Here is an 18,010-nt window from a genome sequence, read left to right as displayed (position 1 = left end):
GCGTCAGGCGAGCCCGTCTTAGCCTGTTGTCGTCCATAAGAGCGGAGAGAGGCGGCGGCGGTGTCACCACCACCAACACGAGAACTGCGATGGCGGATGGCGGCGACGGCGGCGCCGGCTATCTGAACAACCACATCTCCTCCTCCACAAGAACTGCGGCGGCGGATGGCGGCGGGGAAGACGTCGTGGGGGGTAGCCCTCCGCCGTTCAAAATCCGCAAGCTGGGCGCTCCGGGTACGAGTTCAGTTGAGGCTTTGGATCAGTGTGAGGCCATGGCTGCCAGGGACGGCAAGATCGGCGAGCGGATGAATTCGGATGAGGTACACGGTGAGCATGAGGACAAAACCGCCATTCAGTCGATGCCTGCCAGAGGCGAGCATGTGGACACAGAGATGACCCAATTCAAGTGCGGCGAGGTTGCGGATGATGAGCTTCACAAGGACAAGATCAAGAACAAGACGAGCCCGGAGGAGATGGACCTAGGCAAAACAACTAGCTCCATCTCCGAGCTGGAGATCGAGCGGCTCTGTGTGCAGATGGACGAGATGGCGTCTTTAATGAGATACAGGATCAAACCATCAGCCCCACTCTGCAGCAGCAGCAGCAGCCTTGAGACTGAAGATCAGCCCGTGATCGACGGCATCAGAAAAGAGTTGTCTGATCTGCAGGGCAGCATGTCCAAGCTCAAATCGCAACTGAAACCTTTCTGGCACACCTACCCGTATGAGGAGGATTATGTGGCGCCGGAGGAGGAGAAGAATCCCAAGGAGAAGGCAAGGAAGCAGATGGAGGATGATCAGGAGGTTTATGATTCCTACCTTCAAGGCCTTGAATCTAAAGTTGGACACTTTGGATACGCAAGTAAGATACTTTTTTGGCCAACACCAGTTCATTACTGTTAATTGCTTTGTATGATGATTCCTATCAATGCAGATTCCTTCCTTGTAGCAAGTACCCATTCATGGTTTATTAGGATCGATCGCATGTTAACTATTTTTCTTGTTAATTGCTTTGTATGATTCCTATATCAATGCAGCTGATTCCTTCCTTTGTCGCAAGTACTAATTCATGGTTTATTAGGAATAGGATCGATCGCATGTTGACTATTTTTCTTAACAAAATTGTGCGTGCAGCCCTAGTGAGCCCCATGCACTTTACACACTACACACCCAGACAGGTCCAATCCGATTATACTACTCGTGGGATCACCTTGCAGATCTTCTCCTTCAAGATTGCCAACATCAGTTTGGACCTGGAATGGCCACTCCTGCATTGGCCACTCAAAGTGTACGGCGTCGTCGCCGCACGAGACAGTGTGGATCGCAAGCGCAACGTTCTCTTCCACCGGCTAAGGGACAACTTCCAAGAGATCACCGAAAAAGTAAGCGCCTGCCGTATTCTGTTAACTTTCCTTTTATCTCCTCTTTGTTGCATGCATGTGTGTTAATTTGTTGATCCATCGGTTTGTTGTAATTCAGTGTGTGTAATGATGGTGCTTGCAGGACTCCTTTTTGTGCTTGACTGGCCCATCTCGTGCAATCTCAGCCGGATCCCCTCTTGAGTTTGAAGTTGAACTAAAACTCAAGGGCGGCGAAGCAAAGTCTGAAGACAGCGTGTTGATCAATAGAAAAGGCCATTACAATGGTTATGATACCCATAATGGTTTCTATACTGTCACTTTTGACAACTGTCTTTGCACAACCGAGTTAAGCCTGCAGAAACTGTATAGTGGAGCAGTCCAAGCCACTTTCTTGCGTGTCGGCATTGTTAAAGGCAGTCAAAGCCCTTTCAGTTATGGAGGCAGAGTTGCTTGCTCCTCACCACCTCAGAAAGATGGTAGAGGCCCTGCCACTCCCACCCAAGTTGTATTGCTTGATTCTCGTTATTGTGCTGGCGGGAAGATGCCAATAGGCGAAGAAGATGGTTACCTTGATCTGTCAAGGCATGTTGTTTCTGTTGAATTACGGACAGTGAGTGTAGATTCTGAAGAATTGGAAGAAACCCTGAAAGTTGTCATAGAAGCCTACTCTCCCGGTGGTTCTGTGCAAGCTCATGTCATGGTCAGGCCTCAATACTGCGGCATAAGTAAGCATAAATGTGACCTCAACGGCTCTAAGGTGAAGATTACCATTGCTTGGTCACCTATTGTTAGCAGTGCTTTCACCAGAAAGGTTATTCTGTGAGGGGGATATGTTGGATGGTGCTCATGTATTTGATCAGCTATGTAAGATGTGAACCTATTGCTGTATCGATCTGTTATGTAATATATGTTTGACTGTGTGTATCGACTATGTTTTATAGGCCAAGTCTAGATGGTGTATTTCTACATATATTACTGCTATAACTTGCAAGTCATGCTGTAGGAAGTAATTCTGGTCTGACCATTAAGCAGCAACACTATGCATAGTGTCTGGAAAGGTGTGTCTGAAAATCCACTCTCTAACTCTGTTACAACTAGAATCAAATGGATGTGGTCTGGTGGGAACTTGAGCTGCAGCGAAATGCTTAGTTTTCTTTTTGTCTTGCTTAAAACCTCTGCCTAGTTGGCGGAAATATGGTATGTGCGCTCAATTTTCACTGGTGAATGTGCGTTCAGGAGTACACAGTATGCAGGCATGTCAACTTGCTCCTGAACTACTGACTAGTCTTGTTTAACTTGTGATGAACTTGGTGCTCAGCTATGCTGCAGGACGTTATGATACCCTTTGCCAAGTTATATCTATCTACTTCATTTCAAATTGGTGGTTGTTTGTTTGTTCAAGTACCAAGCTTTGTGTGTATATCGACTACAAATTGTTATGTTACCTTGTTTTAACTATTCTGTCTTTATCTCTACCATAACTTGTATTCTGTTTCTAATATTCTTCTCATTGAAGTTGTATTATGTGTTACTGTTTAGTTTCATGTTATCTCCTTTGTTCCTTTTATGTTGTAGAAGCTTAGATGGAATATATGTCATTCAATTATCCATTGTCTTTTACGGCGTCAGTTGAATGAGAGGAAGAAGCTTTGCCCTCCTATTTTATTTCCTAGACCGTTTCTATTATCAGTTTAGCTAACTATGTTTTTCACGCTCGGTTTTCTTGAACGTTTCATGAGAATCTGAATGTGAGATCTCAAAAAAAATCTTTCCAGAAGAAAGACTAATGACATGGTTTGATGCCTCTCGACTGTGAGATCCTGTCAACAAGATCAAAAGAACGCACACAGGAAACTACCTGTGGAGCTACCTACCTTTCATGAGGTCAGTTGAGATTTTGTCCAGAAGATTGATAGCAAAGTCAAACCATTAACAACCATGAAAATTATTTTGTTCCATCACATCTCACTCATGCGATATTTTCGTGCTTTTCCTTGCCAGATTCTTCAGAAATCAGAAAAATGCCGGTGCGGATAAAAGGAAAGAAGACAAAGTGGTTACCACAAATTGCATATGTGAGTTCTCATTCTCTACTTTTAGTTTTTAATACTTGGAAGCCATTGGTGGACTTTTATAGATGAAGTTTAGCTTTTAGGAATCCATATATGGGCTCTGCTTCGGTAGAGCCACAACAAATATTAGATGCATGAGAGAAACTAAGTCATTTCAGTCATCTTGATGTGTCTTTACTGCATAATAGAAGCTGTTGTCGATCTTAGATCATATTGTTATTGTTTATTTATATATCCAATGGAAAAGAATTAGTCATGGAACTAATCCTATTGGGTTTCTTCAATCCCTTGCATGTTACCTCAAGGTGAGACTGTGAATAGCCATGATAGGGTTGTCCATTAACCAGGAGGAATGAGCTCCTGCACGCTACCCAATTGATGAAATGCGGGTGCATGTTCTTATGTTTTGGTGCTCCATATCTTATGTTTTCTCTTGTTGTAGCCTCGGTTTTTATTACTGGTCTTGGTATCTTCATATTTTTGCTCTCATACTAAGGCAAGATAGGTCTTCAGTGAATGCATTAAGCCATCTTCAGATGCTCATAACCAGTATCCATTTTAGCACAACTACGATCTTTAGAATGGGGCAGAGCCTAAGCATTGGTTTGTGTTGGAGGGAATTGAAAAATAATTTGTACTAGCAATGCCCGCGCGGCGGCACGCCGCGCCCCGTCGATACGTTATGTGCATGTCTTGCTTTTTTGTGACTGTGAACATATGCTCATTCACATGAGCATATGTTTGTAGTCACAAAAAAACAAGACATGCACATGAACAATTTACAAAGGATATATTTATTATCAGCATGAGTGCTACATCTTGCAAGATGGAAATTACACATTGGCAATTTTTCCTAGCAACACTGGACACATTACAACTATTTGTAGCTTATATCCTTCTTGTGAATCCCCCCGTGGGATTGGGCACATGTGATAAAATGATACAAAACCTTTACAAATTGTTTCATGCGACCTATGGGTGCTTAGAAGCAGTGTATCCAACAATGATTATGAACAAATAAAAGAGGCATCAATATGATATGCATTTAGTTTAGAATTGACCACAGTTGCTCTATCAATAAACAGAAAACTGAGTTGAAACAGAAGCAAAATTTCTCATTCAAGCATATTTTCCCTCTTTGCCCTCCCATATATTCTATTATTTTGTGATGTTACATAATGATGTTCCTGGCATGTTTTATGTAAGATTTCATATGAAAGTTACATTTGTTAAAATAGTAATTCAAATAGTGTCATGTTGATTGCTATCAAGAACGAAAAGAAAATATACCAAATAATAAACTAATACTTAGCATTGTCAACACTGTTAATCAAAATGGATACTTATTAAATTTAGACAACACTTTATAAAATCCAAGCAAATCTTTTGGTCCAATGTATATCCTAGCCCTTGATTTTATTATTCAGTTTTTGTGTGTTAACTTTTATTATGTTATGGTTTATGTCAAAAAATTATGTTCGTACGGATGCTGAAATATTCCAGCAAGAAAAACTTTATTGAATGAAAGGAGTCGGTGCATTATAGATAAATGGGGTACATAGTGATATTGCATGATATATATTTGATTCTTTGGTAATTCACAGTGTCCTTGTTCGACCACCCACTGGATTTGTACCAGCGATAAGATGATACAGAGTTTTGTCTATACTTTGTGTTGAAATTCACACATGATAAAAGGAAGACTCATGTATTCATTTTTCAACTGTTTGATTGATTGCTAGTTTGGACATCATTTTATGTTCAGACGTACTGCATGTCATAAGGTGATCAACGAACCATGCTCAGGTGAACCAAAGTACTCGGAACCCAAACACCGCAGGCTTCCGAAATTAACTTGTAAATATATTTAAGTGGGAGACACAAACATGACATATTTCAATGGAGCACCAGTTTTAGAATCATCTTCCCTGCCAGTAGCTAAAGCAAGAACCACCACAGAAGTAGCTCGGCTTTTAGGATTTGAATCATCTTTTGAAATGTTGACATAACCATTCCTTCTCCGGCAAAATCACTTTCTAGAATACACTAAGCAAAATCTCCTATCCCGAGGTGTAGTCCCACAAATTATGAACTCCTGCACCCCCATTTGCAGGTGCTATAGCATCATTAGGTCACAATTCTACCTGGCTGGCATCGAATGAGTTTGATAACAAAGGAACAACATTTGAGCTCATCTTTTTCTCTATCAGCCAAGGTGTTCCAACTTTCAAATTTGCGGACATCTTGACATCATTAAACAATGTTGGAAATATATCACTTTTGAATTAGATAAAATAACCTCTATCTATTGTCCCCGACTGCCCTTCATGAGGATATAAAACTAACTAAAAGTGTGCCTTAGCACGCATCAGCCATATACTCATATACACATAAACTATGAGCCAGGCCGATCACAACTGGAAAAACCTGATACAGTACGTACCCCTTGAAAGCACCTTGGAGATGCACATGCAGGTAGTCACATCAGCTTTTGCTAGTGCATACAAACGCTGGCCAATCACAACTCTATGTAAACTAATAAAATACGTGGTTGCCATGCAGCAGACTAACTTTATTCAACAAGATAAAATCAAGTGGTACATAGCTTCAAGCCCGTAAAAGTACAGATACTCAGGAGCCCGTAAAAGTACAAACGCCTCGGCAGCCCGCGCTCCTCCAACGAGCGCTCGCCCTGGCCGCCGCCGATGGCAAACACATGTGTCAGCGACACGGTCCTGTACTGAAGCAGCCCGCGGCACCACGGCGGCAGCACGAAGGGCTGCCCTCGGGTCGGCAGCACGCGGCGGTGCTCCCCGTCCCGTGATGGCGCCCAGGCCGGCGTCGCTTCGATGCATCTCAGTCTGAGCACAGGGACCATGGCACTATGGCAGCAACCGACGCAGGAGCACACGGAGGCATCCCTCGGCATCGCAGACCGTTGGCATACGCATTGCACACAGCCGGTGCAGAGGCGGACGTCGTCGCCGTGTGCCTTGGTCGACCGGGAGTGAAGCGACGGCGTGAACATGGCGTCTCCTCGCCAGGGAAGGTCACGGCTGAGAGTGCGATGCCTCGACTGCGTGAAATAGAGCATACATGGACGCGACGGTGCAAACGCAGGCGCTGTACTGACACGCCTTGGTTGACCAGGAGGGAGAGGATCGCCCGGACGTGCCCGCCACTCGCCAAGGAAGGCACGACGCTAGAAACCAACACTATGCAGACTGCTAGAACCACGTGAAGAGCGGCTGGCTACCGCCACAGGGGAGCACTGACAATGGAGTCGCGATCGAGCGCCACACGACGCCCGGAGGGAACCGCGCCGGGAGGTCGTTGCCCCCACGTAGCGCGCGCTTGCAGGACCATGGCCACGGTCAGCCACGTCGGAGGGCGTCGTTGTGCCGCGCGTCATGTGCCGGAGGTCGCTCACTGGATGGCCTCGCATGCCGCGACACCGCTCCACCACCGGGATCTTGGCCGAGAGTCGCCGCCTGCGCGGGGTGCTGCTTCCACGTCGAGATGGGTCTTTCTCTGAGACCGGGCCAACTGCACCGACGGCCTACCCAGTCGGCCAGAACTGCAGGTTGAGGCCGCTGGAGCAGGGCTGCCCCGCAACCCGGAAGATGCCCTCAGCCTTTGAGTTGCTGCAGGTGGCCGACATCGAGGGTGTGCTCGCGAGCAGACCAACCTGATTGTGCTAGTGGGAACCGATGGGTGAAGTTGCCGTTGTGAAGCCGCCGCCACGCCATATCGGCTCCATCCGGCCGCCGCATCATGGTTGTAGTGCCTGGGCCTGGCTGGGAGGAGGGGGCGCGTCCAAAACATATGAAGCTGCAGCGACGGAGGAGAGAAGGGGGGAGGGGCCGCCGAATGGAGATGATGCCCGGCAGTGGGGGCTCCGGTGATGCACCGGCTGTGGGCATTGTCAGGAAGGATGATGCGTGTTGTGAGCTCGAAAGAACGCATAAGCGGTGGAGGGCGCATGCCATGCTATTTCACGCGAGCCTTCCATAGAGACACGCGGAGAGATTAGTTCATGTAAGCGCACCGTCGACAAAGCAGGGCGCTTAGATACAACGGTCGAAGCGGTGAAAACGATTGTACGTGGACTGCACCGGAACAAACAGGAAACAACAACCGAATCAGCAGCGCCACGCATGCAACGATAGCGACAGGAACCAACAGCGGCAGAGATCGACAGCGACCAATCACAAAACCAAAGAAGCATCTGAAGCCAGAAAGCGACCCGGGCCAACAGCGGCAAAGGTCGACAGCGACCAATCAGAACACCGAAGAAGCCTCGAAGCAAAAAGGACTGTCAGGAGACGAACTTCACCACAAAAACCAACCCACACACAATGGAAAATACTAAACCAACCAAACCAACCTGCACACACGTTCAAAAAATTTGAAATGAAAACCTAGACACACCACTCATTTGTACACATCCAGGTACCAAAATAATACACGTGCCAGATTCAAACCTACCCAAGAGTCACTTTCAACCAAGTGGGTAAATCTCAAGCCAAAAACTTTGACTGGAATAGATGCTTGGGTATATTTTCATGTCTGGTAGATTGTGTTTGGTGTCTGCGATGTGCACCATGCATTGTTTTTCTTTTTCTTTTCAAAACAGGGGCAAAAGCTTTGCCTTATCTCATTGTTGGTAAGATAATAAGATACACTGTTAGCATTGGTTTCTGTTGGAGGTAACTACTTGTGTTCTACTCCCTCTGTAAAGAAATATATTATGCAATTTTATTTTGCGTATTTACTCTTTTGCGTACTGCTTATGCAATATTATTTTGCAATTTGCTTTATGTATGGAATAGTAGCTGATGCATTTGTAGAAATTGGTCCTGCTTGGCAGTGTGCGTCCTCTTAAGGAGTTGCCCTTTTTTTAGTGTTCAACTTCTGAGCTTGAGCCAATTGATGGCCTCCTTGAAACTTTTCATGGAGTATGTTTTCCCCTTCTATACTCTGGTTCCTATATTGAATTCATAATGAAACTGAATGCTTCTCTCTTATGTTCTGTGTCTCTGAAGCGAAAATTCTGAAAACTTGGAAGATTGTCAGACACATTGCATCTTGGCAGTTTTACGATCTAGCTACCAGCTGTTGTTGGGACCGATTATGATAGTGATTCATTGATTGGCAGTGTGTGTCCTCTTAAGGAGTTGCCCTTTTTTTAGCGTTCAACTTCTGAGCTTGAGCCAATTGATGGCCTCCTTGAAACTTTTCATGGACTATGTTTTCCCCTTCTATACTCTGGTTCCTATATTGAATTCATAATGAAACTAAATGCTTCTCTCTTATGTTCTGTGTCTCTGAAGCGAAAATTCTGAGAACTTGGAAGATTGTCAGACACATTGCATCTTGGCAGTTTTACGATCTAGCAACCAGCTGTTGTTGGGACCGATTATGATAGTGATTCATTGATTGGCAGTGTGCGTCCTCTTAAGGAGTTGCCCTTTTTTTAGCGTTCAACTTCTGAGCTTGAGCCAATTGATGGCCTCCTTGAAACTTTTCATGGACTATGTTTTCCCCTTCTATACGCTGGTTCCTATATTGAATTCATAATGAAACTGAATGCTTCTCTCTTATGTTCTGTGTCTCTGAAGCGAAAATTCTGAGAACTTGGAAGATTGTCAGACACATTGCATCTTGGCAGTTTTACGATCTAGCTACCAGCTGTTGTTGGGACCGATTATGATAGTGATTCATTGATTGGCAGTGTGCGTCCTCTTAAGGAGTTGCCCTTTTTTTAGCGTTCAACTTCTGAGCTTGAGCCAATTGATGGCCTCCTTGAAACTTTTCATGGGCTATGTTTTCCCCTTCTATACTCTGGTTCCTATATTGAATTCATAATGAAACTGAATGCTTCTCTCTTATGTTCTGTGTCTCTGAAGCGAAAATTCTGAGAACTTGGAAGATTGTCAGACACATTGCATCTTGGCAGTTTTACGATCTAGCTACCAGCTGTTGTTGGGACCGATTATGATAGTGATTCATTGATTGGCAGTGTGCGTCCTCTTAAGGAGTTGCCCTTTTTTTAGTGTTCAACTTCTGAGCTTGAGCCAATTGATGGCCTCCTTGAAACTTTTCATGGACTATGTTTTCCCCTTCTATACTCTGGTTCCTATATTGAATTCATAATGAAACTGAATGCTTCTCTCTTATGTTCTGTGTCTCTGAAGCGAAAATTCTGAGAACTTGGAAGATTTTCAGACACATTGCATCTTGGCAGTTTTACGATCTAGCTACCAGCTGTTGTTGGGACCGATTATGATAGTGATTCATTGATTGGCAGTGTGCGTCCTCTTAAGGAGTTGCCCTTTTTTTAGCGTTCAACTTCTGAGCTTGAGCCAATTGATGGCCTCCTTGAAACTTTTCATGGACTATGTTTTCCCCTTCTATACTCTGGTTCCTATATTGAATTCATAATGAAACTGAATGCTTCTCTCTTATGTTCTGTGTCTCTGAAGCGAAAATTCTGAGAACTTGGAAGATTGTCAGACACATTGCATCTTGGTAGTTTTACGATCTAGCTACCAGCTGTTGTTGGGACCGATTATGATAGTGATTCATTGTTTGCTTTCTGTTTAGATCTTTGATTGTCCCTTACATGCTGCACACAATTGGTTCTGTACTATTTGTCGAATGTAATCTGATAAGAGAACGACATGTCCAGACATATAGGATGCTCCGAATCAACCTTAGGAGGATTGAGAAGTGTAAAAAGCGGGGTTGAGGGGCACCGAAGGAACAGAGGCTGCACTAAGCCTCTTGAGTTTAGGTTGCCAACTGCACTAAGCCTCTTGTGTTTAGGTTTCCAGATGTTGTCTGATTTGTATAGTTGTCGTTCTTATTTGGTTGCAATTCCGGCAAGTTGGGTTGTTATGAAGTGTTCCATCTTGATGTTGGACAATTGATGCAAGTCTAGTGTTGACATGGATGAAGTGTTTGCACTTTTGTTGTACTCCGTGTCAACACGTGACATGGAGCGCAACAAAAATACTGTTACTCCGGAGTTACAAAATTCCTTTGTGATGTGCTGTATTGAAGACGTACTCTTGTGTAGTTCAGTTAGAATAATTGGGATCTCTATTATCCGGTATGCCCTTATAACAGTTTGGAATGATCTGTTTTAATTTCATATGGTAGCGAATTACAGCTGATTTGAATTGTTACTGCAATAAGCCTCTGGATAGTGTGGAAATTTATGAACTGAATACCCTTGGTCATCCGGAAAATGGGCAAACAAAACTTAGCAGTAGCGCCGAGCAGAGGACGTAACATGGTGTACCACCTTAACGTAGTTTTCAAATGAGTTTTTTTTTCTTTTAGCAAAACGTAGCTTTAAAATGAGTTTGAGTTTTTGAGTTTCTAATGGATGAATTTGTACAAGTACTAAAAAAAAGTGAGTTCTATGCAGACTCATTATATGTACTTAAATGGTTCCTTCTATATGCTCCACAGGTTGAGAGGATGGACACAAAGGCAAGCAGAGTTGCATCATCTACCAGTTCGGATATGATCAAGAGCTTGGACGTGAAGGCAGCAAAGCAGACAAAAAGGTCTGACCATTCGCCACAGTTTCCTGCTATTTTGCAGATGAATGACATCCCGTTCATCGGATCAGGTGACCTGCACAATACAGGTTTTACAGTTACAAACGGATACCCGAATGACCCCAGATATACTTCACAATTTTTAAGAATGCCGTACCTAAGTTCTCCGAGCTCCTTGTCCTCAGAAAGCCTCGAGAGTTTCAGAGATGCGAATGAACTTTTGAAGCAAGAGGTTCAAAAACTAAAAGAAGAGGTATGCCTGGTTCTGTTCTTTTATTTTTTTGGTAACAACTACAAAGAACAGGGAAAAAAAAGGTGTCCTTATGCTTGTCTATGGATCAGGTCAATAGCTTGAGACAGCAACGTGAACTGCAAGGCAAAAGCCAGTGAGGCCACGGCCCTTGCTGCTGAAGAGGCGTCCAAATCGAAGGCCGCAAAAGAGGTTATAAAATCACTAACAGCGCAGGTGATATTTCAAACTTAGTTTGCACAATGTTATTGATGTTGAAGTTGGTTAAAACCTCCTGTTGTACAGAAGAAGCATGATCTGTGCAGTTGGCACATGGCAGGAGCAAGTGCCTCTGCTCTTGTGACTTGTGAGTAGTGACTTGTTGTGACCATGATACTGCTATCAAGCCTGTATGTATATTTCTTGGGACTAAGGCCCTGTTTGGAATGTCGTTTCTACTTTGAATACACTTGTAAAAGTTACAGGCCACCGGCCCTCGTTTTCGTTTCCGCCTGCAAATCGCTCCTGGCCGGTAAGATACACCCATAAGAAAAAATACATCTATATTTATTTACACCGATTCCAAGCGTGGCCTAAAGGGGATGGATGAGCGAAAGCTCCTCCAACTTTGGTGTTCTGAACTGGATGTGAGTCATGTAACTGGCTAACCGTGCATTGTTGTCAAATTAGTTGCCTATTAAGAATCACACGTAAGTGTATGTGATGTTGATGTAGTAATAGTCAGTCTACATATGATCTGCTAAGATTGGAGAATTAACCTTTCCTTTTTTTGAGTACCGAGTTGTGCATCGAAGATACGAATGAAGCTTTGAGAGTTTCAGGGATGAGAGTGGATTTCGGAAGCAAGAGGTTCAAAGACTAGAAGAACATGTATATGCTTGATTCTATTTTGTTTAACTTGTGATCAACTTGGTGCTGGGCTATGCTGCTATGCTGCAGAACGTTATGACCGAAGTTTGCTATATAGTATGGTATGATATCCTTTGCCAATTTATATCTATCCACTTCTGTTTTTCCAGTAGGTGGTTGTTCATTTGTTCAAGTATACCAAGCTTTGTGTATCTATCGACTATAAATTGTTAAGTTATGTTGTTTTAACTATTTTGTTTTGATTTCTACCATAACTTGTATTCTGTTTGCAATATTCTTTTCATTGAAGTTCAATTAGTTAGTTATACTGTTTAGTTTCATATTATCTCCTTTGTTCCTTTTCATTCAATTATCCATTTTCTTTTACGGCGTCAGCTGAATGAGAGGAAGAAGCCTTACCCTACTATTTTTATTCCCTACACCATTTCTGTTATCAGTTTAGCTAACTATGCTTTTCAAGCTTGGTTTTCCTGAACATTTCATGAAAATCTGAACGTGAGGTCTCAAACAATCTTTCCAGAACATGGCATGGTTTGATGCTCCCCAATTGTGAGATCCCGACGACAAGATCAAAAGAACGCACAAAGCTTTGGAAGTATTTGTGACCACTTTCCTCATGTCGCCACCCTCGCGGGCAACATGGGACAACCTCCTCCAGCAGCACGCCACCGTAGGTCCAGGATCCGGACTTCTTTTTAAGTATCGATTTTTTTCCCTCAGTTGTGCCCTAATGTGGTAAACATTTTATGCCCTTCCATAACAATAACATGGACAAAAGCGCAGTCAAAACAAACAGATGACAATCAATTTAAAGCATCAGCTTTGTAACAAAAAATTGCATTGCATTTTTTACAGATACAATAATACCAGCAGAAGTGCAGAAACAACAACTACAACAAAATGGATGAGAATCATGTGCTGGGACAAGCACATGGTGAATTGTGATCAAGCATGCGTCAACTATCAACAAGTGCCAAAGAAGGTTCATAAGCAAGTGGTTCTTCAGTTACAAAACAAGGTTATTCATCAGTACAAACGAAGGTTCCGCAAACGGCTCATCAGTAGGCGCGCATACCACCACCACCATCAGGTTCACAAATGGTTCACACCACCATCACCATCTGTTAGAAAAGCAGCTTCATAAACAGGCTGCATACCACCACCACCATCACCATCTGTTAGAAAAGCAGCTTCATAAACAGGCTGCATACCACCACCACCAGCAGCAGGTTCACAGAAGCTAGACACCACCATCACCATCTGTTGGAAAAGCAGGTTCACAGTTAGTTCATCAGTAAGCACACCATCAGTTTGGGTAATCCACACGGGGTAGAATTAACCAAGTATAGGAACCAAAACTAAAACCAAGTGAGAGACAAGGTTTGTTGCAACTTACTTGTCAGGGACAGATCTAACAAAGCTAAGCTTCCGAATGTGGATGTTCCTGACAACTTCTTGGTACAGCATAGCATATAAAGACTGACCAGCCAAGAGATCTAGCTGCAACTCGTCATTAGGACCCTGGAACGTGATGAGACCTGTATACTTCATAAACTTGTTAAGCTCCTGTCTAGCTCGGTTGCGTGCAGCATCACCCAAGCGACGTTTCTCTTCTTCCTCAGCCAACCAGAGCATCAATATGGCAAAAGACACATTGCTCCAATCACGAATCAGGTCTGACATCAAAGCAGTAACTCGGACCGGAATTTCTACTCCGGGAGAAATACCAGAAAGTGACAACTGTTGAGCAAACTTGTAGCGACTGCCCTCGCACACAATAACGAAGAAGGTGTCCTTCAAAACAATTCCTTCGGGTCATAGTAGCCGGAAACAGGGAACGGTGGGCCGTCCCTCGATCCGGATTCATTGACCCGGAATCAGATTCGGGAACGAGGGTCGATTCGGTAAGATTCGATGCGGATTCGGCGTTTCCGCAGCTGGATCGTCGATTCAGGTTCGGCGACTCGACAGTCTTGGTTCTTGAATCGATCAAGTAAGCAAATGGTCAGCCATATCAATCACGAACTCCTCGTTTTACTCTCTGCCCCGTTCTTTTCCACTCCCCTAAATAACTCCTCGTTCTGCTCTCCAATTACTCCAAGGCTGCTAATAAATTTTCCATTGGGAAGGAGATGATGTATTTTAGTCTTCATGAATCGACGATGCAGCCAGTTGCTCCCAGCCCAGCCAGTTGCTCCCCGCATCCGTAAAGATTCACGTTCCTCGTTCCATGGTACCGTACCGGATTCATCGTACCGGAATTGATTGGATCGCGTTTCCGCTTTAGAAAAATCGTTCTAGAGATGTATACCCCCACTGTACCCTATTTTTTCCAGCCCTCGACTCTCGTCCCCTGTTCCCGTTTCTCGTTCCCACCGTACCGGAAACATGGCAACTATGCTTCGGGTGTTACGTTGCCGTCTTCCTCAAAATAAGCAAAATGTACATACACATTGCGTATAACCTCCGGATAAATCAGAGGACCTTCACTGTTGAATTAATGTATAACAAATTAAGTTTTGAATGCAAATGAGATGTTACTAACAGTTTAATACAACAGCAAATAAAAGATGTGATAAGTGCCAAATACTCACAGTGTCTTATAGGCTTCTGGATATTTGGACTCATTGACATTAGGGAAGACAAGACTCTGCATTAAAGCTCGTGGCCCATACGAGTACCAGTGCTTCTCCTTTTCATCATCAACAGGGTATAAAGCACGGAAACCAACACAATACATATTGTCGTGGCGTATTGCAAATTGTAAAATAGGCTCTCCAGGATGACCAATAATCTGTATTATGAAAAATGTATACCTCTGTACACAAACATTAATTATCAGAACCATTTCAACATTTAATGCCAATCAATGAAGCAATTTACATACAAGCAAGCAATATTCTACTGCCTAAATAGAGTCCCCAAATCTAGGCTTAAATCTTTCAATGACTACACAACAAGAAATATTGTGTGTTAACAGATTCAAGCCTAATAACCATTCAACAAAGATAGTTGCTCAAGGAAGCATGAAATACAGAAAATTAGAGTACCTGAGAATTAGGACTGGTGACTGGAACACCCTCTTCAATATATGGATCAAAGCCTTCAGGGTAACCCCCTTCTGGAACCAAGAAGTCCACATCTTTTTCAATTACAGCAGAAGCAATCTCCAGAATGTGGTTGTGGATGTCTATGTAGAGCTTTGCCAGATCACCAGGAGTAGGATCGCAGGGCATGGAGATTATGGAAACATCCTAAAATAAAGATGAAACAAGTTGCAGGAGTATCAGAAAACACAACCCAATCACAGCTCAAATAACAAAGTTTCATTGGAAGTAGAAAAAGAAACACTGTTAATAAGAAATTCATTCCATTGTGATAATGGTGTACAAGCAAAACAGGAGGTTGTTCACCATTTACAAGGGCTGCACAAGTAGGAAGCAAAAACTAGATGTACATGTACCAACTACTAAAGCCTCAGGTACTTCCAGATCTGTAGCGCTTACAAAGGGATGCATCATACATACATATATCCAACTAAAGCCTCGGTACTTGCAGACCATGTATGAATTGCAAAACAGTGTAGAAGATTATCACATCCTAATACAAGACTAGGGTAAATAAACCTAATGCAAGAAGCAGTTGATTTGTATCAACAAAATATGGGACAAGGCACGCCAATCAGCTTCATTACTCGGTTTTCTGGGGAAGGAAGATGATGACAGAGACAAGGTCCTTACTTTGTACCGGGTCTGTCGAGGTATCTTAGCATGTGTCTTCTGAACTGCGATATTTTGCGCTTCTACGAGAGAACGAGGGGGTTGCTGAGGGGGGTCCGGGCGGGGTGGCTTTTGTTTCTTCGGAGGCATCTGGCGAAAGGAACATCGAAATGCTGAGAAGAGGCAGATGAAAGACGAAGAAGCAGAGGTGGGAAGGAGATAATGCCAGTACCTTTTCCCAAACCTCGGCCGCTGCTCGGTCGCGGATGGCGTCCCCCTTCTGGTAGCAGCCGCGGATGGCGCCCCCCTTGTGGTAGGGGCCGCCGCCGTCCCTCTCGAGGAAGCCGCTACTCGTCGCGGATGGCGTCCACCCTCTGGTAGCAGCCGCCGCCGCCACTATCCCCCACTGGCAGCAGCAGCTGCGGCCGCTGCTGTCCCCCTCTGGTAGGGGCAGCCGCCGCCGCCGCCGCTTGTGCTTCGGGTGGACGGACCTCTCGCACTCGCCCAAACGCAAGAAGGCGGCTGCGCGAGGAAAAATAGCAGATGAGAACCATAACCAAAGTCACCAAGTGATGAAGAAAAATATGCTTACCAAAGGAGAACAAATAGAGAACCATGTACTAGCTAGTATTGTCTCCATGATTGCCTCTTGTCCGGCCACTGCCAAGGAAGCATCACGGCCGAAAGATCCAAGGCGTGTTACTACTGCTTGCTGATGAAAAACCATACCTAGGCTTACTAGCGAAATCCCAGTAGATATTATATGGCGGTAGCCGCCGCGGCCTCCCTCTGGTTCTGGTTCTGGGGGTGGAGAGGGAGAGAGGAAACTGCAAACCTAGGTGGGGGTATTTATGGGGCGCGTGAGCCCAGCAGAGCACTAATGCCCCACCAACCGGGAAAACCGGATCTGGCTCACCCACCACCATCCATCCGTTTGTTGTTTGCCTTCCCTCCCCACCGGTCCTTCCTTCCTTTTTTTTTGAGCATCTGTACAGACACAAGCGCTCATATACACGCGCATACACTCATCTCTATGAACGCACGCACGCACACCCTACCTTTATGAGCATCTCCGAGAGACTGAGCCGACATATCATCTTGAGATTTACGAAGTCACCGTAGGCGCCTCGTCGTCGACGGGAACGTCTCCTCCCACTGAAAGCGCATCGCCGGAAATCCTGAAATAAATCCAGAAATAATGCGAGCACCAGGATTTGAACCCTGATGGGTTGGGGATACCACTGTCCACCTAACCAACTCAACCACAGGTTCATTCGCCCGGTCCTTCCTTCCTGACGCGTTAACTAATTGCTACCGCCAGCTAATTGCGTCTTTGTCGTCCAACAAATTTCTTCTACCACGCCACACGGAGTATCGGACTTTTCTTTGACAACAAATCCCATGTTTATGGACATGATTAACTATACCCCAAACTAAATCCTTTGAAAACAGACAAGGTGAGATTTAATTTTCTTTCCATTTTACAGCCGTGAATGCCGTCTCTCCCACGATGCTGCCTCGATCGGCTGGCGTGGGAATCCACCACAAAAGGCCTCAAGGCATCTTAAGGCAAGGCCGACTCGCTATCAATTCGAGGCGAGGTGTGAGCCTACTTTCCCAAACAAACCCAATCAAAATACGTGTAGAGTCTTGTGGGAGTCCCGACACCTGACACATAGGACTCCGGCCCACCCAAAACCCTTTCTAGACCTGTGCCTTCATCCTTCTCATTTTCTCTCCTTGCTCTTCTCTATTGCCTCCACCGCCGCTCCACCACCCCGGCACACTCATGTCGGAACTCTATGTCTTCATCACCTCCAGCGTTTCAGTCGGGCTCAACACCCTATCCTCCGACCGCCCCGCCAGGTACCATCATCTACTAATATACTCATCATGCCCGGCAACTGTTCCATGAATTGTCGGAGCTATAAACAGTTTTTTTTCTTCTTATTTGTAGCAATGGATTCCAACTTGGAGTACATATAGGAGCCCTATGTTGACTCGTCCGACGAGGAGGGGTACTCGGATGAGACGGCGAAGATGCAGGTGGTCTTTGAAGACGCGGAGCGTGCAGAGGAGTATGTTCTCAATTTCAAGTGCTCGATCAAGAGTCACCGATTCCTCAACCCCAACAGGGCACGCCGGCATTTGACACTGATTGTCGACTA

General features: G+C 44.6%; 2 protein-coding genes across 2 annotated transcripts; both read left to right on the top strand.

Annotated features, from left to right (window-relative positions):
• Positions 1 to 1,130: 1,130 nt before the first annotated feature.
• Positions 1,131 to 2,183, top strand: LOC125538631. The gene is made up of 2 exons (XM_048701887.1): positions 1,131 to 1,381; positions 1,503 to 2,183. Exons 1-2 carry the CDS (start codon positions 1,148 to 1,150, stop codon positions 2,181 to 2,183), a joined length of 915 nt encoding a protein of 304 aa, XP_048557844.1. The 5' UTR covers positions 1,131 to 1,147.
• A 1,582-nt stretch (positions 2,184 to 3,765) lies between these two features.
• On the top strand, positions 3,766 to 11,393 carry LOC125538630. Its single transcript, XM_048701886.1, has 3 exons — positions 3,766 to 3,821; positions 10,912 to 11,256; positions 11,346 to 11,393. The coding sequence occupies exons 1-3, from the start codon at positions 3,816 to 3,818 to the stop codon at positions 11,391 to 11,393; spliced, it is 399 nt and encodes a 132-aa protein (XP_048557843.1). The 5' UTR covers positions 3,766 to 3,815.
• The last annotated feature ends 6,617 nt before the right edge of the window (positions 11,394 to 18,010 follow it).

Source organism: Triticum urartu, chromosome 2, assembly GCF_003073215.2.
Source record: "Triticum urartu cultivar G1812 chromosome 2, Tu2.1, whole genome shotgun sequence".
NCBI classification, from domain to species: Eukaryota; Viridiplantae; Streptophyta; class Magnoliopsida; order Poales; family Poaceae; genus Triticum; species Triticum urartu.
This window is presented reverse-complemented; position numbering and strand designations above follow the sequence as displayed.

Excerpts from the sequence above, each read along its gene's own strand:
- LOC125538631 (XM_048701887.1), top strand. The coding sequence starts at position 1,148 with ATGCACTTTACACACTACACACCCAGACAGGTCCAATCCGATTATACT. Across the intron at positions 1,382-1,502 it reads TCCAAGAGATCACCGAAAAA|GACTCCTTTTTGTGCTTGAC; the intron begins GTAAGCGCCTGC and ends TGGTGCTTGCAG.
- LOC125538630 (XM_048701886.1), top strand. Across the intron at positions 11,257-11,345 it reads TTCAAAAACTAAAAGAAGAG|GTCAATAGCTTGAGACAGCA; the intron begins GTATGCCTGGTT and ends TCTATGGATCAG.